Raw genomic sequence first — 26,692 nt, 5'->3', positions numbered from 1 at the left:
TATTATTGATGACACTAAAGTTGATTCCTTATATAGCGCGTAATGCTGACGTTTGTAAGGGCTTTAATTCCGAAAGAAATGAGGTATAAAGTACCAGCATCATGTACATATGATATACCAATAGCAACAACAAGAACAACAAAATTAGGATTGAATAAACAGATAGGTTTTCAACAATGAGGTGATACGTTGATGTATGGGGAGGAAATAGGGGGATTGGAGAACTGCATGGAGTAATGTGGTCATATCTTGTTGTAAGGGTCATATCATTAATGTATTCCTTAAATGTTGTTGCTGCAAAGCTTCAATCAATAACACACCTTTGCGGACCTGACATCTCCCCTGCATGTTGTATCGAGTCCAACCCCAAGACTATCTGCACCGTGCCAAACCTTAGACGTTACACCTTTACAAAGTCAAAATGGCAGATGTTTTTTTCTTCTTGCCCTTGTTACATCAGCAGCAGGGGCGAAGGTAACTTCTTTACTTCATTTAGTTTCCAATACATGGGAAACCTTCCTGTAATTAAAAAAGCAAGCAAACAAACAAACACGTGATTGAGATACTAAACGATGTTTTCGCCATGTTGGACTAAAAAGAATAGTTTGTTTCTTTCCATGTTACATAGTTTTAGCAAAGTATTTTATGTTTATAGTTTTCACCTTTCTACATTTATGACAGGTTGACATAGGACACTATCACGTAATGCAAATGAGATGATGAAGGGATGGAAAGAAAACCCGTTTTTTTCCGTTTTCCATCATGAAGATAAATATTCATAACTCTTTTTTTAATTATTGTATTATTAGATTGATTGTTATACTTGTTATTCATTTGTTTGTTTATATTTTGTATCTCCATTCTACAGCGCACCTAAAAGCACGCGTTATGATAAGCTTTATGAATGTAGCATTTATTATTGATGACACTAAACTTGATTCCTTAGCGCGTAATACTGATGGTTCTAAGTGCATTAATCCGGAAAAAAAAAAAATGAGGACAGATACAGCATTATGTGCATAATGCATTGCTGTTATATCATATTATGATATAACAGCAAAAAAAAAAAAAATAACAAAATTAGGATTGAGTAAACTGATTAGTTTGCAACAATGGTTTGAACTTGGTCAACACTTCCATTACGAATATAGATAGGGAGTTTATTGCAAAGAGATGGGGAAATGATGTAGTAACCGAAAAAGCCCTATCACCGTATGTAGCCGCTGCGGGTATAGGTGCGGGGATCACGTGATAACTGGAGAGTGAAGGAAGAACGGAGAGAACGGGTTGAAGTTGATGAGCAGAAGGAAATCAAATCTTTAAGAAAATATGAGCAAGATTATTATATATATATATTTTTTTTTTGTAATGGTCATATCAATAATTTATTCCTTATATTATGTTGCTGCAAAGCTTCAATCAATCGAACACTGGGAAGGACCTGACATCTCCCCTGCTGCATCAGAGGCTTACGCCAAGAGTATCTGCACCATGCCAAACCTTCAGAGGTTAAGGCTAGAGGATGTCAAGATAGCAGACGATTTCTTTTTTCCCCTTTGTACATCAGCAGCACGATTGAAGGTATATATATCTTCTTTGCTTCATTTGGTTTTCAATGTATGGTAAATCTTCCTGCAATAAAAAAACAACAACACAAAAACAAACAAACAGATGATTGAGATACTAAACGATATTTTCGCCGTGTCGGACTAAAAAGAATAGTTTGTTTCTTTCAATTTTGCATAGTTTTAGCATAGTATTCTATGTTTATACTTTTCACCTTTCTACATTTATGACAGGTTGATATAGGACACGATCACGTAATGCAAATGAGATGATGAAGGGATGGAAAGAAAACCCGTTTTTTTTTTCTTTTTCCATCATGAAGATAAATTTTTATAACCCGTTTTGTTAATTATTGTATGTATTAGATTGATTGTTAAACTTGTTATTCATTTGTTTGTTTATATTTTGAATCTCCATTGCACAGCGCACACAAAAGCATGCGCTATAATAAGCTTTTTGAATGTACCATTTATTATTGATGACACTAAATTTGATTCCTTAGCGCGTAATACTGATGTTTCTAAGTGCATTAATCCGGAAAAAGAAATGAGGACAGATACAGCATTATGTGCACATGATATAACAGCAACAACAACAACAACAATAACACAATTAGGATTGAGTAAACAGATAAGTTTTCAATAATGGTTTGAAGTCGGTCAACACTTTCATTAGGAATATAGATAGGGAGTTTTTGCAAAGAGATGGGGAAATACTGTAGTAACCGAAAAAGCCCTATCACCGTATGTAGCCGCTGCGGGTATAGGTGCGGGGATCACGTAATAACTGGAGAGTGAAGGAAGAACGGAGAGAACAGGTTGAAGTGGATGACCAGAAGGAAATCAAATCTTTAAGAAAATATGAGCAAGATTATTATATACATATTTTTTAATGATCATATCAATAATTTATTCCTTATATTATGTTGCTGCCAAGCTTCAATCAATAGCACAGCGTCATGGACCTGAAATCTCCCCTGCTGCATCAAAGGCTTACGCCAAGAGTATCTGCACCATGCCAAACCTTCAGACGTTAGAGCTTCACAATATCAAGATAACAGACGATTTCTTTTTTGCCCTTTGTACATCAGCAGCACGATCAAAGGTATATCTTTCTTCTTTGCTTCATTTGGTTTTCAATGCATGGTAAATCTTCCTGCAATAAAAAAACAACAACACAAAAACAAACAAACAAACAAACAAACAAATAGATGATTGAGATACTAAACGATATTTTCGCCGTGTCGGACTAAAAAGAATAGTTTGTTGTTTTCAATTTTGCATAGTTTTAGCATAGTATTTTATGTTTATAGTTTTCACCTTTCTACATTTATGACAGGTTGATATAAGACACGATCACGTAATGCAAATGAGATGATGAAGGGATGGAAAGAAAACTCGTGTTTTCCGTTTTTCATCATGAAGATAAATATTCATAACCCTTTTTGTTAATTATTGTATGTATTAGATTGAGTGTTATACTTGTTTTTCATTTGTTTGTTTATATTTTGTATCTCCATTGTACAGCACACATAAAAGCATGCGGTATCATAAGCTTTATGAATGTAGCATTTATTATTGATGAATCTAAAGTTGATTCCTTAGCGCGTAATACTGATGTTTCTAAGTGCATTAATCCGGAAAAAGAAATGAGGACAGATAAAGCATTATGTGCACATGATATAACAGCAACAACAATAACAACAATAACATAATTAGGATTGAGTAAACAGATAAGTTTTCAACAATGGCTTGAACTTGGTCAACACTTCCATTACGAATATAGATGGGGAGTTTATTGCAAAGAGATGGGGAAATACTGTAGTAACCAAAAAAGCCCTATCACCGTATGTAGCCGCTGCGGGTATAGGTGCGGGGATCACGTGATAACTGGAGAGTGAAGGAAGAACGGAGAGAACGGGTTGAAGTGGATGAGCAGAAGGAAATCAAATCTTTAAGAAAATATGAGCAAGATTATTATTATTATTATTATTATTATATATATATATATATATATATATATATATATATATATATATTAATGGTCATATCAACAATGTATTCCTTATATTATTTTGCTGCAAAGCTTCAATCAATAATACACATTTGCGGACCTGCCATCTCCCCTGCTACATCAGAGGCTTACGCCAAGAGTATCTGCACCATGCCAAACCTTCAGACGTTAGAGCTTCTGAATGTCAACATAGCAGACGATTTCTTTTTTGCCCTTTGTAGATCAGCAGCAGGATCGAAGGTATATCTTTCTACTTTGCTTCATTTGGTTTTCAATGCATGGTAAATCTTCCTGAAAAAAACAACAACACAAAAACAAACAAACAAACAAACAAACAAACAGATGATTGAGATACTAAACGATATTTTCGCCGTGTCGGACTAAAAAGAATAGTTTGTTTCTTTCAATTTTGCATAGTTTTAGCATAGTATTTTATGTTTATACTTTTCACCTTTCTAAATTTATGACATGTTGATTCAGGACAAGTTCATGTAATGCAAATGAGATGATGAAGGGAAAGAAAGAAAACCCGTTTTTTTGTTTTTTTTTTCGTTTTCCATTATGAAGATAGATATTCATAACCCATTTATGTTAATTATTGAATGTATTACATTGATTGTTACACTTGTCATTCATATTTGTTTGTTTGTATTTTGTATCTGAATTGTACAGCGCATAAAGAAGCATGTGTTTTGATGCGCTTTATGAAATGTAGCATTTATTATTAACGACAATAAAGTTGATTCCTTATATAGCGCGTAATACTGATGATTCTAAGTGAATTAATCCGTACAAAATGAGGTAAGATACAGCATAATGTGCATGATATAACAGCAGCAACAACAACAACAATAACAGCATTAGGATTGAGTAAACAGATAAATTTTCAACAATGGTTTGAACTTGGTCAACGCCATCATTACGAATATAGATAGGGAGTTTATTGCAAAGAGATGGGGAAATACTGTAGTAACCGAAAAAGCCCTATCACCGTATGTAGCAGCTGCGGGTATAGGTGCGGGGATCACGTGATAACTAGAGAGTGAAGGAAGAACGGAGAGAACGGGTTGAAGTGGATGACCAGAAGGAAATCATATCTTTAAGAAAATATGAGCAAGATTATTTAGTAATATTTTTTAATGGTGATATCAATAATGTATTCCTTTTTATGTTGCTGCAAAGCTTCAATCAATAACACACTGGGAAAGAAATGACATGTCCCCTGCTGCATCAGAGGCTTACGCCAAGAGTATCTGCACCATGCCAAACCTTCAGACGTTAAAGCTTGAAGTTGTCAAGATAGCAGACGATTTCTTTCTTGCCCTCTGTACATCGGCAGCAGGAGCGAAGGTATATACATCTTCTTTGCTTAATTTTGTTTCCAGTGCATGGTAAACCTTCCTGCAATAAAAAAAAAACAACAACACAAAAACAAACAAACAAACAAACAAACAAACCGATGATTGAAACACTAAACGATGTTTTCGCCGTGTTGGAGAAAGAAAGGTTCTTTCCATGTTACATAGTCTTAGCAAACTATTTCATGCTTATAGTTTTCACCTTTTATACGTTTATGACAGGTTGATATAGGACACGATCATGTAATGCGAATGAAATGATAAAGGAATGGAAAGAAAACCTGTTTTTCCGTATCCATCATCAAGATGAATATTCATAACCCCTTTTTGTTAATTATTGTATGTATTAGATTGGTTGTTATACTTGTTATTCATTTGTTTGTTTGTATCTTGTATCTCCATTGTACAGCACACATAAAAGCATGCGTTATCATAAGTTTATGAATGTAGCATTTATTATTGATGACACTAAAGTTGATTCCTTAGCGCGTAATATTGATGTTTCTAAGTGCATTAATCCAGAAAAAAAAATGAGGACAGATACAGCATTATGTGCATATGATATAACAGCAACATCAACAACAGCAATAACATAATTAGGATTGAGTAAACAGATAAGTTTTCAACAATGGTTTAAACTTGGTCAACACCATCATTACGAATATAGATAGGGAGTTTATTGCAAAGAGATGGGGAAATACTGTAGTAACCGAAAAAGCCCTATCACCATATGTAGCCGCTGCGAGTATAGGTATGCGGGGATCACGTGATAACTGGAGAGTGAAGGAAGAACGGAGAGAACGGGTTGAAGTGGATGAGCAGAAGGAAATCAAATCTTTCATAAAATATGAGCAAGATTATTATTATATATATATGTATATATATTTATTAATGGTCATATCAATAATGTATTCCTTATATTTTGTTGCTGCAAAGCTTCAATCAATAATACACAGGAAGGGACCTGCCATCTCCCCTTCTGCATCAGAGGCTTACGCCAAGAGTATCTGCACCATGCCAAACCTTCAGAGGTTAGAGCTAGAGGATGTCAAGATAGCAGTCGATTTCTTTTTTGCCCTTGATACATCAGCAGTAGGAGCAAAGGTATGTTCTTTCTTTGCTTTAATTGATTTCCAATGACTGGGAAATATTTCTGCAATATAAAACACACACACAGAAAAACAAAAGAGCAAACGCAGGCATGACTGAGATGCAAAACAATGTTTTCGCCCTGTTGGATTATAAAGAATAGTTTGTTTCTCTAAATGCATTACCATGTTACACAGTCTTAGGAAAGTACTAGATAAATAGATACTATAGATAAGTAATGACACTAAAGTTGATTTCTTATATGGTGCGTAATACTGATGTTTCTAAGGGCATTCATCCGAGGAAAAAAAAAGTGAGCTAAGGTACAGCATTATGTGCATATGATATAACAACAGCCGCAGCAGCAACAACAAAAACAAAGTTAGGATTGAGTAAACAGATAAGTTTTCAACAATAGTTTGAACTTGTGAACACTTACATTACGAATATAGATAGGAAGTTTATCGCAAAGAGATGGGGAAATAACAGAAAAAGCCCTATCACCGTAGTCGCTGCGGGTAGGTGCAGGGACTATGGTACATCGGCAGCAGGAGCGAAGGTATTATGTATCTTCTTGCTTCATTTGGTTTTCAATGCATGGGAAACTTTCCTGCAATTAAAACAAAAACAGGAACACAAAACAAACAAACACGTGATTGAGATACTAAACAATGTTTTCGGCGTGTTGATAAGTCCATTTTTGAAGATTTTGAAGTACGATCTCTGTCATAACCGTTGGTCACTACATATAAAGGTACACTTGTGAAGTTATGGTCAAAAGAAGCAACATTTTTCTTATTATTCTCTTTATTTTTCTTGACCTTTAATCGCAAATATCTCCATTTGGCAAATATGGACTTATCGGGTTTTACAAACAAACTCTTCATATGTAAATAGGGAGTTTATTGCAAAGAGACGGGGAAATACCAGAAAAAGCCCTATCGAACAACTAAATAAACACGTGATTGAGATACTAAACGATATTTCGCCGTGTTGGACCAAAAAAAAAAAAAAGTTATTTTCTTTCCATGTTACATAGTTTTAGCAAAGTATTTCATGTTTATAGTTTTCACCTTCATACGTTTATGGCAGGTTGATATGGGACACAATCACGTAATGCGAATGAGATGATAAAGGGATGGAAAGAAAACCCGCAATGATTAATTTTGAACTAGTCAGCACTTTCATTACGAATGTAGATAGGGAGTTTATTGCAAAGAGACGGGGAAATAAGAGAAAAAAAGCAATATTACCGTAGCCGCTGCGGGTATAGGTGCGGGGACCACGTGATAACTGGAGAGTGGAGAAAAAACGGAGAGAACGGGTTGAAGTGGATGAGCAGAAGGGAAATCACATTTTTAAGAAAAGATGGGCAAGATTATTACATATCTTGTACGCAATACGGAGGATTTTTAAAGCTGATACGTTTATGTATGGGGAGCCATTGAGGGAATTGGAGAAGTGGATTTATGTGGTCATATTTTTGTAATGGTCATATCATTAATGTATTCCTTTTTTTTATTTTGCGGCAAAGCTTCAATCAATAACACACCGTGCTGGACCTGACATCTCCGCTGCTGCATCAGAGGCTTACGCCAAGAGTATCTGCACCATGCCAAACCTTGAGACGTTAAGACTTGTCAATGTCAAGATAGCAGACGATTTCTTTTTTGCCCTTGATACATCAGCAGCAGGAGCGAAGGTATGTTCTTTCTTTGCTTGATTTCCAATGACTGGGAAATATTTCTGCAATATAAAACACCCACACACACAAAAAAAAACAACAACAAAAGAACAAACACAGGCATGACTGAGATGCAAAACGATGTTTTCGCCCTGTCGGATTATAAAGAATAATTTGTTTCTCTAAATGCATTGCCATATTACATAGTCTTAGGAAAGTACTAGATATATACCAGATTAGTAATGACACTAAAGTTGATTCCTTGTATGGTGCGTTATACTGATGTTTTTAAGCGCACTAATCCGGGGTAAAAATGAGGTAAGGTACAGCATTATATGCATATGATTTAACAACAGCAGCAATAACAACAACAAAATTAATATTGAGTAAACAGATAAGTTTCCAACAATGGTTTAAACTTGTGAACACTTCCATTACGAATATAGATAGGAAGTTTATTGCACAGAGGTAGGGAAATAACAGGAAAAAAAAAAAACATATTGCCGTAGCCGCTACGGGTATAGTTGCGGGGGCCACGTGATAACGGGAGAGTGGAGAAAGAACGGAGAGAACGGGTTGAAGTGGATGAGCAGAAGGAAATCAAATCTTTAAGAAAAGATGGGCAAGACTATTACATATCTCGCAAACAATAAGGAGGATTTTTAAAGCTGATACGTTTATGTTTGGGGAGCCAGTGTGGGAATTGGAGAAGGGGATTTATGTGGTCATATTTTTGTAATGGTCATATCATTAATGTATTCCTTTTTTATTTTGCGGCAAAGCTTCAATCAATAACACACCATGCTGGACCTGACATCTCCCCTGCTGCATCAGAGGCTTACGCCAAGAGTATCTGCACCATGCCAAACCTTGAGACGTTAGAGCTTTTCGATGTCAAGATAGCAGACGATTTCTTTCTTGGCCTTGATACATCAGCAGCAGGAGCAAAGGTATGTTCTTTCTTTGCTTGATTTCCAATGACTGGGAAATATTTCTGCAATATAAAACACCCACACAAAAAAACAACAACAACAACAACAAAAGAACAAACACAGGCATGACTGAGATGCAAAACGATGTTTTCGCCCTGTTGGATTATAAAGAATAATTTGTTTCTCTAAATGCATTGCCATATTACATAGTCTTAGGAAAGTACTAGATATGTATATACTAGATTAGTAATGACACTAAAGTTCATTCCTTGTATGGTGCGTAATACTGATGTTTTTAAGCGCAATAATCCGGGGAAAAATGAGGTAAGGTACAGCATTATGTGCATATATGATTTAACAACAGCAGCAATAACAACAACGAAATTAGAATTGAGTAAACAGAGAAGTTTCCAACAATAGTTTGAACTTGTGAACACTTACATTACAAATATAGATAGGAAGTTTACTGCACAGAGGTAGGGAGATAACAGAAAAAAAAAAAAAAAAAAAAAGGCCATATTGCCGTAGCCGCTGCGGGTATAGTTGCGGGGGCCACGTGATAACTGGAGAGTGGAGAAAGAACGGAGAGAACGGGTTGAAGTTGATGAGCAGAAGGAAGTCAAATTTTTAAGAAAAGATGGGCAAGATTATTACATATCTTGCAAACAATAAGGAGGATTTTTAAAGCTGATACGTTTATGTTTGGGGAGCCAGTGAGGGAATAGGAGAACTGGTCAGAGTAATGTGGTCATATCTTTTTGTAATGGTCATATCATTAATGTATTCCTTTTTTATATTTTGCGGCAAAGCTTCAATCAATAACACACCGTGCTGGACCTGACATCTCCCCTGCTGCATCAGAGGCTTACGCCAAGAGTATCTGCACCATGCCAAACCTTGAGACGTTACAGCTTTACGATGTCAAGATAGCAGACGATTTCTTTCTTGCCCTTGTTACATCGGCAACAGATCCTGGAGCAAAGGTATATGCATCTTCTTTGCTTTATTTGGTTTCCAATGCATGGGAAACCTTCCTGCAATAAAAACAAACAAACAAATAAACAAACTCGTAATTGAGATACTAACCAATATTTTCGCCGTGTTGAGCTAAAAAGAAAAATCTGTTTCTTTCCATGTTACATAGTCTTAGCAAAGTATTTCATGTGTATAGTTTTCACCTTTATAGGTTTATGATAGGTTGATATGGGACACAATCACGTAATGCGAATGAGATGATGAAGGGATGAAAAGAAAACCTGTTTTTCCGTCTTCCATCATCAAGATGAATATTCATAACCCCTTTTTGGTAATCATTGTATGTATTAGATTGATTGTTATACTTGTTATTCATTTGTTTGTTTATATTTTGTATCTCCATTGTACAGCGCACATAAAAGCATGCGTTATGATAAACTTTGTGAATGTAGCATTTATTATTGATGACACTAAAGTTGATTCCTTATATAGCGCGTAATGCTGACGTTTCTAAGGGCTTTAATCCCTAAAGATATGAGGTATAAAGTACCAGCATCATGTGCATACTATATAACAATAGCAACAACACGAAAAACAAAATTATGATTGAATAATCAGATAAGTTTTCAACAATGATTTGAACTTGGTCAACAGTTTAATTACGAATATAGATAGGGAGTTTTTTATTTGTTTGTTGGTTTGTTTGTTTGTTTGTATGTTTTTTTTTGTTTTTTTTTGTTTTGTTTTTTTTTTGCAAAGAGATGGGGAAATAACAAGTAACAAGCCCTATCACCGTAGCCGCTTCGAATAGAGGCGCGGGGACCACGTGATAACTGGAGACTGGAGGAAGAACGCGGAGAACGGATTGAAGTGGATGAGCAGAAGAAAATCAATCTTTAAGAAAAGATGGGCAAGATTATTACATACATGTATCTAGTAAACAATAAGGAGGATTTTAAAGCTGATACGTGTATGTGTGGGGAGCCATTGGGGGGATTGGAGAACTGGAGTAATGTGGTCATATATTTTTCTAATGGTCATATCATTAATGTATTCCTCATATTATGTTGTTGCAAAGCTTCAATCAATAACACACCGTGCTGGACCTGCGATCTCCCCTGCTGCATCAGACGCTTACGCCATGAGTATCTGCACCATGCCAAACCTTGAGACGTTACAGCTTTACGATGTCAAGATAGCAGACGATTTCTTTTTTGCCCTTGATACATCAGCAGCAGGAGCAAAGGTTTGTTCTTTCTTTGCTTGATTTCCAATGACTGGGAAATATTTCTGCAATATAAAACACACACAAAAAAAAAAACCCGAAAGAACAAACACATGCATGACTGAGATGCAAAACGATGTTATCGCCCTGTTGGATTACAAAGAATAATTTGTTTCTCTAAATGCATTGCCATATTACATAGTCTTAGGAAAGTACTAGATAAGTAGATACTAGATTAGTAATAACACTAAAGTTCATTCCTTGTATGGTGCGTAATACTGATGTTTTTAGGCACAATAATCCGGGGAAAAAATGAGCTAAGGTACAGCATTATGTGCATATGGTAACAATAGCAACAACAACAACAACAACAAAAATAATAATTGAGTAAACAGATAAGTTTCCAACAATGATTTGAACTTGTGAGTACTTACATTACGAATATAGATAGGAAGTTTATTGCAAAGAGATAGGGAAATAACAGAAAAAGCCCTATCACCGTAGTCGCTGCGGGTATAGGTACGGGGACCACGTGATAACTGGAGAGTGGAGGAAGAACGGAGAGAACGGGTTGAAGTTGATGAGCTGAAGGAAATCATATTTTTAAGAAAAAGATGGGCAAGATTATTACAAATCTTGCAAACAATAAGGTGGATTTCTAAAGCCGATACGTTTATGTTTGGGGAGCCAGTGAGGGAATAGGAGAACTGGAGTAATGTGGTCATATCTTCTTGCAATGGTCATGATTAATGTATTCGTCATATTATGTTGTTGCAAAGCTTCAATCAATAACACACCAAGAGGGACCTGACACCTCCCCTGCTGCATCAGAGGCTTACGCCAAGAGTATCTGCACCATGCCAAACCTTGAGACGTTAAGACTTGTCAATGTCAAGATAGCAGACGATTTCTTTTTTGCCCTTGATACATCAGCAGCAGGAGCAAAGGTTTGTTCTTTCTTTGCTTGATTTCCAATGACTGGGAAATATTTCTGCAATATAAAACACACACACACAGAAAAACAAAAGAACAAACACAGGCATGACTGAGATGCCAAACGATGTTTTCGCCCTGTTGGATTATAAAGAATAGTTTGTTTCTCTAAATGCATTACCATGTTACATAGTCTTAGGAAAGTACTAGATAAATAGATACTAGATAAGTAATGACACTAAAGTTGATTCCTTGTATAGTGCGTAATACTGATGTTTTTAGGCGCAATAATCCGGGGTAAAAATGAGGTAAGGTACAGCATTATGTGCATATGATTTAACAACAGCAGCAACAACAACAACAACTACAACAACAACAACAACAACAATAAGAATTGAGTAAACAGATAAGTTTCCAACAATGACTTGAACTTGGTCAACACTTCCATTACGAATATAGATAGGAAGTTTATTGCAAAGAGATAGGGAAATAACAGAAAAAGCCCTATCACCGTAGTCGCTGCGGGTATAGGTACGGCGACCACGTGATAACTGGAGAGTGGAGGAAGAACGGAGAGAACGGGTTGAAGTTGATGAGCTGAAGGAAATCATATTTTTAAGAAAAAGATGGGCAAGATTATTACAAATCTTGCAAACAATAAGGTGGATTTCTAAAGCCGATACGTTTATGTTTGGGGAGCCAGTGAGGGAATAGGAGAACTGGAGTAATGTGGTCATATCTTCTGGCAATGGTCATGATTAATGTATTCGTCATATTATGTTGTTGCAAAGCTTCAATCAATAACACACCAAGAGGGACCTGACACCTCCCCTGCTGCATCAGAGGCTTACGCCAAGAGTATCTGCACCATGCCAAACCTTGAGACGTTAAGACTTGTCAATGTCAAGATAGCAGACGATTTCTTTTTTGCCCTTGATACATCAGCAGCAGGAGCAAAGGTTTGTTCTTTCTTTGCTTGATTTCCAATGACTGGGAAATATTTCTGCAATATAAAACACACACACACAGAAAAACAAAAGAACAAACACAGGCATGACTGAGATGCCAAACGATGTTTTCGCCCTGTTGGATTATAAAGAATAGTTTGTTTCTCTAAATGCATTACCATGTTACATAGTCTTAGGAAAGTACTAGATAAATAGATACTAGATAAGTAATGACACTAAAGTTGATTCCTTGTATAGTGCGTAATACTGATGTTTTTAGGCGCAATAATCCGGGGTAAAAATGAGGTAAGGTACAGCATTATGTGCATATGATTTAAGAACAGCAGCAGCAACAACAACAACAACAAAATAATAATTGAGTAAACAGATAAGTTTCCAACAATGATTTGAACTTGTGAACACTTCCATTACGAATATAGATAGGAAGTTTATTGCAAAGAGATAGGGAAATAACAGAAAAAGCCCTATCACCGTATATAGTCGCTGCGGGTATAGGTACGGGGACCACGTGATAACTGGAGAGTGGAGGAAGAACGAAGAGAACGGGTTGAAGTGGATGAACAAACGGGAAATCAAATCTTTAAGAAAAGATGGGCAAGATGATTACATATCTTGTAAACAATAAGGAGGATTTTTAAAGCTGATATGTTTGTGTTTGGGGAGCCAGTGAGGGAATAGGAGAACTGGAGTAATGTGGTCATATCTTCTTGCAATGGTCATGATTAATGTATTCGTCATATTATGTTGTTGCAAAGCTTCAATCAATAACACACCAAGAGGGACCTGCCATCTCCCCTGCTGCATCAGAGGCTTACGCCAAGAGTATCTGCACCATGCCAAACCTTGAGACGTTAAAGCTTTTCAATGTGAAGATAGCAGACGATTTCTTTTTTGCCCTTGATACATCAGCAGCAGGAGCAAAGGTTTGTTCTTTCTTTGCTTGATTTCCAATGACTGGGAAATATTTCTGCAATATAAAACACACACACACACAAAAACAAAAGAACAAACAAAGGCATGACTGACATGCAAAACGATGTTTTCGCCCTGTTGGATTATAAAGAATAGTTTGTTTCTCTAAATGCATTACCATGTTACATAGTCTTAGGAAAGTACTAGATAAATAGATACTAGATAAGTAATGACACTAAAGTTGATTCCTTGTATAGTGCGTAATACTGATGTTTTTAGGCGCAATAATCCGGGGTAAAAATGAGGTAAGGTACAGCATTATGTGCATATGATTTAACAACAGCAGCAGCAACAACAACAACAACAACAACAAAATAAGAATTGAGTAAACAGATAAGTTTCCAACAATGATTTGAACTTGTGAACACTTCCATTACGAATATAGATAGGAAGTTTATTGCAAAGAGATAGGGAAATAACAGAAAAAGCCCTATCACCGTAGTCGCTGCGGGTATAGGTACGGGGACCACGTGATAACTACATTTAAGTGGGTGAGCGCGTAACAGCAGCTCTCCACCCCCTCTCATTTTTCACTTCAATATTCTTGAACTTCACACTCATCTTCTGATCATTTCTGAAGGGCATTATATTCTAATGTCAAGGATTCAGCAGGACAAGTTTTGGACCATGACATGTTGCTGTTTTGGTGATCTATGTGGAAATTGGAAATGGAAACTGTACTGCTGAGTGGGTAAGTGCTGCATCCATTTTTGTGCACAGGAGGCTCTCAGTCAGTCAAGCATACCACCAAGCATACCATCTCAGCCAACTTGACTATGCCTGGAACATTCACTTCAGCGAGGGCTTTGTGCTGTCTTGTCCTCTTAGCAAGCATCAAGCTATTCATTGCTGGACAACAGCTTGATACACCATTCATACTACTTAGCACCCCCATTGTTCAGATTTCAGACTCTCTCTGTGCTACTGTAAGGAGAAGCAATACCTTTTATGGCAAGAGGATTCCTTACTACAGCAACTGTGACTGCACCTTTCAACTTGAACTTTTAAAATCTGGCGATGTTAAAACTAACCCAGGGCCCGAGTCTGGAAATGGAGGCTTGGGTGATAATGCTTCCACATGCCACGGGTCACAACAATCCACAGGTACTTGTCATAAAGACAGAATCTACTCGCGTGAAGAATTGTTGGATTTTCGTTACCGAAATTATGGTGTGAATGATACAGTTTTAGTAACTATCAGATCATTGGGTATTCATGTAAGAAAAACCAGACGAGGCCGTAAAGGGGGCAGATGTAGACGGTCAAGATGTTTGACCAATGAACAAAACTTGCGCCTTAGAGACAATGATCCCAAATGCCAAGTTGGATTGTGGAATGCTCGTTTCATAAAAGGCAAAACTGGTATCATAAGTGATCTCATCATCTCTAAAAAAAATTGGAGATACTTGCCCTTACTGAAACATGGCTGTGTGGAGATGAGCGTGATAATATCTGTACAGCTGATCTAATGGCCACTCTTCCCACACATACACTGCTACACATTCCCAGGATTGGTCGACATGGAGGTGGTGTGGGTGTATGCATACATAAGAGTCTGAAAGTTCATCATATTAATCAAGGGCAGTGGGAATCTTTGAGCATATAGATCTTACGATTTCTGGACCTCGGAGAATTCCTTTTCGACTGGTAGTTGTGTACAGACCTCAGAGAACTCAGAGTCATCAGCTGACGTCTTCACTATTTATACAGGAATTTTCATCATATCTGGAACGGCTTGTGTCAGATCCGGCTCGACTCCTCATTACCGGAGACTTCAATTTTCATATGGATAACGAGGCAGATCGGGAAGCCCATCATCAACCTGCGCACTTGATCCCATCCCTACATGTCTCGTGAAAAAGTGTAGAGAAGAGCTTGCTCCCATCATAGCTCGGGTTATAAACATGTCATTTGAACAAGGTGTTTATCCTGATGTCTTCAAGCATGCCCATGTGAAGCCGCTTTTAAAGAATAATAACCTGGATGCTGAAGACATGAAAAATTACAGACCAATTGCTAATCTGAAGTTCCTGTCTAAAACCGTTGAACGTGCAGTTGTTTTACAGATACAGTCATACACCGAGGAAAACAGCTTGAATGCCAGCATGCAATCTGCGTATCGTAGAAATCACAGTGTGGAAACAGCTTTACTTGGGGTGTCCAATGATCTTCTTCTTACTATCGATAAGGGTCTAGAAGCTATTCTTTTAATGCTGGATTATTCTGCGGCATTTGACACGATATGTCACGACACCTTAATCCATCGGCTTCATATCAGATTTGGTTTTCGTGACACAGCACTTCAGTGGCTCGAATCTTACGTCACTAATCGCTCTCAGTCTGTCGTCATCGACGGGCAGACGTCGACCAGCAGCAGCAGCTGCTTGCTTCGATATGGAGTTCCGCAGGGCTCAGTGCTGGGGCCGATTCTGTTCACTATGTATGTATCACCAGTGGAAGATTTGATAACTTACTTTGGTTTTGGTCATGCAATCTATGCAGATGCAGGGGCGTCACCAGCTTTTTTTCAAGGGGGGTGCGTTTCGACCCTAATGTAACGAGATTTTTTTTTTTTTTGTTTTTGGACAGACATTTGGAATACAGGAAGCTCTCAATCCCTAGACCTTGACTGTTTTTGAGGGAAACCAAGCGGGGAAAGGGCACCGGCGTAGCTAGGATTTCATCTTTCTTTTTTTTTTTTTTTTTTTTTTTTTTTTTTTTTTTTTTTTTTTTGGGGGGGGGGGCTGTTAGTATGCGGGGGAGCGAGCAAGGGGGGGGGGGAGGGTGTGAAAATGTCTGTTGTCCCCCCCCCCCTCCCTCGGTGAGAACTTTTTGCATTTTGATGTTGTAAATGGTGCAATTTGATGCAGGCCTTTTGCGTGTTTTTATCGACTTGAAACAGTCCCACTTGTTTAAGGTAGCAGTACATTTTGTTGGAAGTTGTTGTTGAACAATGTGCCTATAAACTATATCATTTCAATAAACTTCTTGTATTGATTCTTACACTGATGTCATAAACGCGACCGAGCCCGAGCGAGAGACCGAGGGGGGATTTGATGCGTGTTTTGCTTGTTTTATCGACTTGAAACAGTCCCATTTGTTTAAAGTAAAGCAGCATATTTTGATGTAGATAATTATCGAACAACTTGCCTATAGAATAGTATCATCCAAATAAACTTCCTGTTTTAATATTTACACTGAATATCATGAACGCGGCCAAGCAAGAGCGAGAGGAGTGAGCGAGGGGGAGGATGTGGGAGGGAGTGTCCCCCTCCCACGGTGAGCACTTTTTGCATTTTGATGTTGTAAATGGTGCAATTTGATGCAGGTATTTTGCGTGTTTTATCGACTTGAAACAGTCCCACTTGATTCAGGTATCAGTGCATTTTGAAGTAAATTGTTATTGAACAATTTGCCTATAAATGGTGTAATTCAAATAAACTTCTAATAATAATTCTTACACTGATGTCATGAACGCGACCGAGCCAGAACAAGCGGAACAAACAAGGGGGGGGGGGGGGAGGTTGTGGGAGGGGGTTGTCTCCCTATAAACAAATTATGGAATGACGGTGTGAAACGACAAATTACTGGCAGCAATATCGGGAGAATGGCTTACATGCGAGCGAGTGGAGCGAGCGAGCTTGAAAATTTAGACAGTTTACAGTCCAAAAACTGCCGTTTGAAGCCATATTTTTTTTTTTTTTTTTTTTTTTTGCTTTGGAAATTAAGGGGGGGGGCACCGAGCGCAACTGCTGGCAATTACTGGCAGCAATATCAGGTGAATGGCATAACGATTAAATGCGAGTAAGCGAAGAGAGCGAGCTTGAAAATTTTGACATTTCACAGTAAAAAAACTACCATTTGGAGCTATATTTGTTCGCCTTGAAAATAAAAGGGGGAGGGCGCACCGGGCGCAACTGCCGGCAATTACTGGCAGCAACATCAGGAGAAAGGCATAACAATTAATGCGAGCGAGCGGAGCGAGCGAGCTCGAATATTTTGACATTTTACAGTAAAAAAAAAAAAAAAAAAAAAAAAAAAAAAAAAAATTTTCGCTTTCGCTTTCGAATTTAAGGGGGCGCATCGGGCGCAACTCCTAGCAATTACTGGCAGCAATATAAGGAGAGCATAACGATTATTTTACATGTTACAGTCCAAAAGCTGCCGTTCTTAGCCATATTTTTTCGCTTTGGAAATCAAGGGAGGGGGGCGCACCGGGCGGAACTGCTGGCAATTACTGGCAGCAACATCAGGTGAATTGCATAACGATTAGATGCGAGCGAGCTTGAAATTTTTACATTTTACAGTCCAAAAACTGCAGTTCTTAGCCATACTTTTTCGCTTTGGAAATTAAGGGGGGATGGAGCGCATGCACCCGGGCGCAACTGCTGGCAATTACTGGCAGCAACATCAGGTGAATTGCATAACGATTACATGCGAGCGAGCGAAGAGAGCGAGCTTAAAAATGTTACATTTTACAATCCCAAAACTGCCGTTCTTAGCCATATTTTTTTCGCTTTGGAAATTATGGGAGGGGGCGCACCGGGTGGAACTGCCGGCAATTACTGACAGCAACATCAGGTGAATTGCATAACGATTAAATGCGAGCGAGCTTGAAAATTTTACATTTTACAATACAAAAACTGCCGTTCTTAGCCATATTTTTTCGCTTTGGAAATTAAAGGGGGTGGGATGGAGCGCATGCCACCGGGCGCAACTGCTGGATTTTACTGGTAGCAACATCAGGTGAATTGCATAACGATTCAGTGCGAGCGAGCTTGAAAATTTTTGACATTTTACAGTAGGAAAACTGCCGTTTGTAGCTATATTTTTTCGCTTTGGAAATTAGGGGGGCGCACCGGTCGCAACTGCAGACAATTACTGGCAGTAACATCAGGGGAATTGCATAAAGATTAAATGCGAGCGAGCTTGAAAAATTTGACATTTTGCAGTCCAAAAACTGCCGTTTGAAGCTATATCTTTTGTGCTTTCGAAATTAAGGGGGGCGCGCCGGGCGCAACTGCTGGCAATTACTGGTATGCAGCAATATCAGGAGAATTTAAATGCGAGCGAGCGGAGCGAGCGAGCTTGAAAATTTGAACATTTTACAATCCAAAAACTGTCATTTGTAGCTATACTTTTTCGCTTTGGAAATGAAGAGGGGGCGGGGGGGGGGACGCCCGGTGGGCCCCTCCCCCTGGATCCGTCACTGGTAGTCAAGGGTGTCGGTTTATGTTCATGACTGGGGGGAGGTATGACCAGCGAGGTGGCGTCGAAGTGACCAAGCATTGGAAGGATGTCCAAAATCTATCTAAACACTGTATAGAATACACTTGTACTAGTAGATATGTATAAAATCAGTGCTGCCAGAACCAGGGGTGCGAATTGTTTTTGCCCACGGTTTTCTTTTCTTTTTCTTTTTTTTGTCCCCGATGCAAAAAAAAAGAAAAGAAAAGTAGATTAAAAAAAAAATCATAATTACTTAGGGTCCGGCGTTGAGCTCGCTCGCAGACTTAAGGTTTGTTTGTTTGTTTGTTTGTTTGTTTGTTTGTTTGTTTGTTTTTGGGGTTCTTTTTTTTTTGGTTTTTTGTTTGTTTGGTTTTTTTTGGGGGGGGGGTCTGAAGGGGGGTGCGTTCGCACCCAACGCACCCGACGTGGTGACGCCCATGAGATGATATTCAACTGTATGCTACAGGAAAACAAGGGGATTGGCCAATGATTATTCCAAAACTGGAGGAATGTTTGCGTGCAATAGCTGATTGGTCTTCAGTAAACAGCCTCTCAATCAATGAAGAAAAAACTGAATTGCTTCATATATGTTCACGTTTCAGGAAAAGGAGTTTGCTTCCTCCGATAACTTTCAATGAGTTTATTCTTCGTCCTGCTAGATGTGCACGCAATTTAGGGGTTCTTTTTGATGATCAACTGACTTTGATTGATCATATTAACAGTATATGTCGTACAGCGTCATTTGGACTACAAAGAATTGGTTCAATTAGACGTTATCTCTATCAATGTGCGACTGAACGGCTTATACATGCTTTTGTAATGAGTAGAATTGATAATTGTAATGGATTGTTATATGGTTTGTCAGATTCAATGTTAGGTAGACTGCAGCGAATTCAAAATTCAGCTGCAAGATTGGTTACCCAAACTCACACATATGACTCTATTTCTTCAATATTACACCAGTTGCGCTGGTTGCCAGTCAAAGATAGGTTAGTTTATAAGTTACTTGTAATTGCATATAAATGTCAACATCAGTTAGCTCCTCATTATTTGCAACAGCTCCTCCAAGAATATCAACCTTCCAGACAACTTGGCTCAAGCACCAAACAATTGTTAAAACCGGTTAATGTATCGACTAAGTCATGCGGTCAACGATCATTTCAATATTCAATGCCTCAACTTTGGAATCAGCTCCCCAATGATATCAGAGAATGTTCATCATTAGATCAGTTCAAGTCTTTATTGAAGTCTCATTTGTTTGTAAAGTAACCATTGTTCTGTAAATTGTTTAATGATGTGTTTTAAGTTGCTATGTAATTTTCTATTTTGTATTGAGTGTTCTTACACATGTATAATCTGTCTTTTCTCATTTCTAAAAGCGCTTAGAGACTTGAATGTAATTTGCGCTCTATAAAAATGGTTTATTATTATTATTATTATTATAACTGGAGAGTGGAGGAAGAAAGGAGAGAACGGGTTGAAGTGGATGAACAAACGGGAAATCAAATCTTTAAGAAAAGATGGGCAAGATGATTACATATCTTGTAAACAATAAGGAGGATTTTTAAAGCTGATACGTTTATGTTTGGTGAGCCAGTGAGGGAATAGGAGAACTGGAGTAATGTGATCATATCTTCTTGTAATGGTCATGATTAATGTATTTCTCATATTATGTTGTTGCAAAGCTTCAATCAATAGAACACTGGGAAGGACCTGCCATCTCCCCCGCTGCATCAGAGGCTTACGCCAAGAGTATCTGCACCATGCCAAACCTTGAGACGTTAAGGCTTGTCAATGTCAAGATAGCAGACGATTTCTTTTTTGCCCTTGATACATCAGCAGCAGGAGCAAAGGTTTGTTCTTTCTTTGCTTGATTTCCAATGACTGGGAAATATTCCTGCAATATAAAACACACACAAACAAAAAGAAACAAAAGAACAAACACAGGCATGACTGACATGCAAAACGATGTTTTCGCCCTGTTGGATTATAAAGAATAGTTTGTTTCTCTAAATGCATTACCATGTTACACAGTCTTAGGAAAGTACTAGATATGTAGATACTAGATAAGAAATGACACTAAAGTTGATTTCTTGTATGGTGCGTAATACTGATGTTTCTAAGGGCATTCATCCGGAAAAAAAAAATGAGCTAAGGTACAGCATTATGTGCATATGATATAACAGCAGCAGCAACAACAACAACAACAACAACAAAGTTAGGATTGAGTAAACAGATAAGTTTTCAACGATGGTTTGAACTTGTGAACACTTACATTACGAATATAGATAGGAAGTTTATTGCAAAGAGATGGGGAAATAACAGAAAAAGCCCTATCACCGTAGTCGCTGCGGGTAGGTGCAGGGACCACGTGATAACTGGAGAGTGGAGGAAGAAAGGAGAGAACGGGTTGAAGTGGATGAGCAGAAAGAAAATCAAATCTTTAAGACAAGATGGACAAGATTATTACATAAAAAATGATTTTGTAAACAATAAGGATGATTTTAAAGCTAATACGTTTATGTATGGGGAGCCAGTGAGGGAATTGGAGAACTAGAGTAATGTGGTCATATCTTTCTGTAAGGGTCATATCATTAATGTATTCCTTATATTATGTTGCTGCAAAGCTTCAATCAATAGTACACCAGGAGGGACCTGACATCTCCCCTGCTGCATCAGAGTCTTACGCCAAGAGTATCTGCACCATGCCAAACCTTAAGACGTTAGAGCTTGTCAATGTGAAGATAGCAGACGATTTCTTTCTTGCGCTCCGTACATCAGCAGCAGGAGCGAAGGTATATGCATCTTCTTTGCTTCATTTGGTTTCCAATGCATGGTAAACCTTCCTGCAATAAAAAAAAAAAACAACACAAATCAAACAAACAAACAAACAAACAAACACGTGATTGAGATAGTAAACGATGTTTTCGGCGTGTTGAACTAAGAGGAATAGTTTGTTTCTTTCCATGTTACATCGTCTTAGCAAAGTATTACCATGTTTATCGTTTTCACCTTTCTACGCATGTGACAGGTTGATATGGGACACAATCACGTAATGCGAATGAGATGAAGGGATATAAAGAAAACCCGCTTTGTCCGTCTTCCATCATTAAGATGAATATTTATAACCTTTTTTTTTTTTTTTGGTTAATTATTATGTCTATTATATTGATTGTTTGTCTGAATTGTACAGCGCATATAGAAGTATGTGTTTTTGATCCGCTTTATGAATGTATCATGTATTATAAATGACAATAAAGTTGATTCCTTACATGGTACGTAATACTGATGTTTCTAAGCGCATTGATCCGGGGGAAAAAAAAATGAGCTAAGGTACAGCATTATGTGCGTATGATATAACAACATCAGCAACAACAACAACAAAATAAGGATTGAGTGAACAGATAAGTTTTCAACAATGGTTTGAACTTGTCAACACTGTCATTACGAATATATATGTACAGATAAGGAGTTCATTGCAAAGAGATGGGGAAATACCAGAAAAAGCCCTATCGAACAACTAAATAAACACGTGATTGAGATACTAAACGATATTTCGCCGTGTTGGACTAAAAAATAGTTTGTTTCTTTCCATGTTACATAGTCTTAGCAAAGTATTTAATGTTTATAGTTTTCACCTTTGTATACGTTTATGACAGGTTGATATGGGACACCATTATGTAATGCGAATGAGATGATAAAGGGATGGAAAGAAAACCCGCAATGATTAATTTTGAACTTGTCAGCACTTTCATTACGAATAAAGATAGGAAGTTTATTGCAAAGATATGGGGAAATAACAGAAAAAACCCTATCACCGTAGCCACTGCGGGTATAGGTGCGGGGACCACGTGATAACTGGAGAGTGGAGGAAGAACGGAGAGAACGGGTTGAAGTGGATGAGCAGAAGGGAAATCCAATCTTTAAGAAAAGATGGGCAAGATTATTATATATCTTGTAAACAATAAGGAGGATTTTAAAGCTAATACGTTTATGTATGGGGAGCCAGTGAGGGAATTGGAGAACTAGAGTAATGTGGTCATACCTTTTTGTAAGGGTCATATCATTAATGTATTCATTATATTATGTTGCTGCAAAGCTTCAATCAATAGTACACCAGGAGGGACCTGACATCTCCCCTGCTGCATCAGTGTCCTACGCCAAGAGTGTCTGCACCATGCCAAACCTTGAGACGTTAGAGCTTGTCAATGTGAAGATAGCAGACGATTTCTTTCTTGTCCTCTTTACATCAGCAGCAGGAGCGAAGGTATATGCAGCTTCTTTGCTTCATTTTGTTTCCAGTGCATGGTAAAACTTCCTGCAATAAAAAAACAACAACACAAAAACAAACAAACAAAAAAACAAACAAACCAATGATTAAGACACTAAACGATGTTTTCGCCGTGTTGGAGAAAGAAAGGTTCTTTCCATGTTACATAGTCTTGGCAAAGTATTTCATGCTTATAGCTTTCACCTTTTATACGTTTATGACAGGTGGATATAGGACACGATCATGTAATGCGAATGAAATGATAAAGGAATAGAAAGAAAACCTGTTTTTCCGTCTTCCATCATCAAGATGAATATTCATAACCCCCTTTTGTTAATTATTGTATGTATTAGATTGGTTGTTATACTTGTTATTCATTTGGTTGTTTGTATCTTGTATATGAATTGTACAGAGCATAATAAAAGAAGCGTGTGTTTTTGATGCGCTTTATGAATGTAGCATTTATTATTGATGACACTAAAGTTGATTCCTTATATAGCGCGTAATGCTGGCGTTTCTAAGAGGTATAAAGTACCAGTATAAAGTACCAGCATCATGTGCATACGTATAACAATAGCAACAACAAGAACAACAAAATTAGGATTGAGTAAACAAATAAGTTTTCAACAATGGTTTAAACTTGGTCAACACCATCATTACGAATATAGATAGGGAGTTTATTGCAAAGAGATGGGGAAATGCTGTAGTAACCGAAAAAGCCCTATCACCGTATGTAGCAGCTGCGGGTATAGGTGCGGGGGCCACGTGATAACTGGAGACTGGAGGAAGAACGGAGAGAACGGGTTGAAGTGGATGAGCAGAAGGAAATCAATCTTTAAGAAAAGATGGAGCAAGATTATTTCATGTCTTGTAAACAATAAGCAGAACTTTAAAGCTGATACGTTGATGTATGGGGAGCCAGTGGGGGGATTGGAGAACTGCATGGAGTAATGTGGTCATATCTTGTTGTAAGAATATCATTAATGTATTCCTTATATTTTGTTGCTGCAAAGCTTCAATCAATAACACACCTTTGCGGACCTGACATGTCCCCTGTTGTATCAGAGTCCTACCCCAAGAGTATCTGCACCATGCCAAACCTTCAGACGTTACACCTATACAAAGTCAAAATAGCAGATGTTTTTTTTTTTCTTGCCCTTGTTACATCAGCAGCAGGAGCGAAGGTAAATTCTTTACCTCATTTAGTTTCCAATGCATGGGAAACCTTCCTGCAATTAAAAAAGCAAGCAAGCAAACAAACACGTGATTGAGATACTAAACGATGTTTTCGCCATGTTGGACTAAAAAGAATACTAGTAGTTTGTTTCTTTCCATGTTGCATAGTTTTAGCATAGTATTTTATGTTTATAGTTTTCACCTTTCTACATTTATGACAGGTTGATATAGGACACGATCACGTAATGCAAATGAGATGATGAAGGGATGGAAAGAAAACCCGTTTTTTTCCCGTTTTCCATCATGAAGATAAATATTCATAACCCTTTTTGTTAATTATTGTATGTATTAGATTGATTGTTATACTTGTTATTCATTTGTTTGTTTATATTTTGTATCTCCATTGTACAGCGCACATAAAAGCATGCGTTATTATAAGCTTTATGAATGTAGCATTTATTATTGATGACACTTAAGTTGATTCCTTAGCGCGTAATATTGAGGTTTCTACATAAGTGCATTAATACAGAAAAAAAATGAGGACAGATACAGCATTATGTGCATATGATATAACAGCAACATCAACAACAACAATAACAAAATTAGGATTGAGTAAACAGATAAGTTTTCAACAATGGTTTAAACTTGGTCAACACCATCATTACGAATATAGATAGGGAGTTTATTGCAAAGAGATGGGGAAATACTGTAGTAACCGAAAAAGCCCTATCACCATTATGTAGCCGCTGCGGGTATAGGTATGCGGGGATCACGTGATAACTAGAGAGTGAAGGAAGAACGGAGAGAACGGGTTGAAGTGGATGAGCAGAAGGAAATCAAATCTTTAAGAAAATATGAGCAAGATTATTATATATTTATTTATTAATGGTCATATGGACGTATTCCTTTATGTTGCTACAAAGCTTCAATCAATACAACACAAGGAAGGACCTGCCATCTCCCCCACTGCATCAAAGAATTACGCCAAGAGTATCTGCACCATGCCAAGCCTTCAGAGGTTACAGCTTCACAATGTCAAGATAGCAGACAATTTCTTTTTTGCCCTTGATACATCAGCAGTAGGAGCAAAGGTATGTTCTTTCTTTGCTTTAATTGATTTCCCATGACTGGGAAATATTTCTGCAATATAAAAAAACACACACACAGAAAAACAAAAGAACAAACACAGGCATGACTGAGATGCAAAACAATGTTTTCGCCCTGTTGGATTATAAAGAATAGTTTGTCTCTCTAAATGCATTACCGTGTTACACAGTCTTAGGAAAGTACTAGATAAATAGATACTATAGATATGTAATGACACTAAAGTTGATTTCTTATATGGTGCGTAATACTGATGTTTCTAAGGGCATTCATCCGGGGGGAAAAAAAAGTGAGCTAAGGTACAGCATTATGTGCATATGATATAACAACAGCAGCAACAACAACAACAGCAAAGTTAGGATTGAGTAAACAGATAAGTTTTCAACAATGATTTGAAGTTGTGAACACTTAATTACGAATATAGATAGGAATTTTATTGCAAAGAGATGGGGAAATAACAGAAAAGGCCCTATCACCGTAGTCGCTGCGGGTAGGTGCAGGGACTATGGTACATCGGCAGCAGGAGCGAAGGTATATGTATCTTCTTCATTTGGTTTTCAATGCATGGGAAACCTTCCTGCAATAAAAAAAAAAAACAGGAACACAAAACAAACAAACAAACAAACACGTGATTGAGATACTTAAACAATGTTTTCCGCGTGTTGAACTAAAAAGAATAGTCTGTTTATTTCCATGTTACATAGTCTTAGCAGAGTATTACCATGTTTATCGTTTTCACCATTCTACGTATAATATGACAGGTTGATATCTGACATAATCACGTAATGCGAATGAGATGATGAAGGGATATAAAGAAAACCCGCTTTGTCCGTCTTCCATCATTAAGATGAATATTTATAACCTTTTTTTGTGTTAATCATTATGTCTATAATATTGATTGTTTATCTGAATTATACAGCGCACATGGAAGTATGTGTTTTTGATCCGCTTTATGAATGTATCATGTATTATAAATGGCAATAAAGTTGATTCCTTACATGGTACGTAATACTGATGTTTCTAAGCGCATTGATCCGGGAAAAAAATGAGCTAAGGTACAGCATTATGTGCGTATAATATAACAACAGCAGCAACAACAACAACAAAATAAGGATTGAGTTAACAGATAAGTTTTCAACAAGAATTTGATCTTGTCAACACTGTCATTACGAATATATATGAAGAGTTTGTTTGCAAA

At 37.5% G+C, this 26,692-nt stretch overlaps 1 protein-coding gene across 1 annotated transcript; it reads left to right on the top strand.

The window, feature by feature from the left end:
• The first annotated feature begins 2,580 nt into the window (after window positions 1–2,580).
• Window positions 2,581–26,267, top strand: LOC140239186 (uncharacterized). The gene is made up of 17 exons (XM_072319066.1): window positions 2,581–2,670; window positions 3,652–3,819; window positions 4,762–4,929; window positions 5,874–6,041; window positions 7,561–7,728; window positions 8,493–8,660; window positions 9,452–9,625; window positions 10,696–10,863; window positions 11,622–11,789; window positions 12,567–12,734; window positions 13,499–13,666; window positions 20,630–20,797; window positions 21,572–21,739; window positions 23,044–23,211; window positions 24,228–24,338; window positions 25,314–25,481; window positions 26,256–26,267. Exons 1-17 carry the CDS (start codon window positions 2,581–2,583, stop codon window positions 26,265–26,267), a joined length of 2,571 nt encoding a protein of 856 aa, XP_072175167.1.
• The last annotated feature ends 425 nt before the right edge of the window (window positions 26,268–26,692 follow it).

Source organism: Diadema setosum, chromosome 15, assembly GCF_964275005.1.
Source record: "Diadema setosum chromosome 15, eeDiaSeto1, whole genome shotgun sequence".
NCBI lineage: Eukaryota > Metazoa > Echinodermata > Echinoidea > Diadematoida > Diadematidae > Diadema > Diadema setosum.
Note: the sequence above shows the minus strand (reverse complement) of the source record. Positions and strands in the feature narration are given on the sequence as shown.

Excerpts from the sequence above, each read along its gene's own strand:
- LOC140239186 (XM_072319066.1), top strand. The coding sequence starts at position 2,581 with ATGCCAAACCTTCAGACGTTAGAGCTTCACAATATCAAGATAACAGAC. Across the intron at positions 3,820-4,761 it reads GATCAGCAGCAGGATCGAAG|CTTCAATCAATAACACACTG; the intron begins GTATATCTTTCT and ends GTTGCTGCAAAG. Across the intron at positions 24,339-25,313 it reads AGACGTTACACCTATACAAA|CTTCAATCAATACAACACAA; the intron begins GTCAAAATAGCA and ends GTTGCTACAAAG.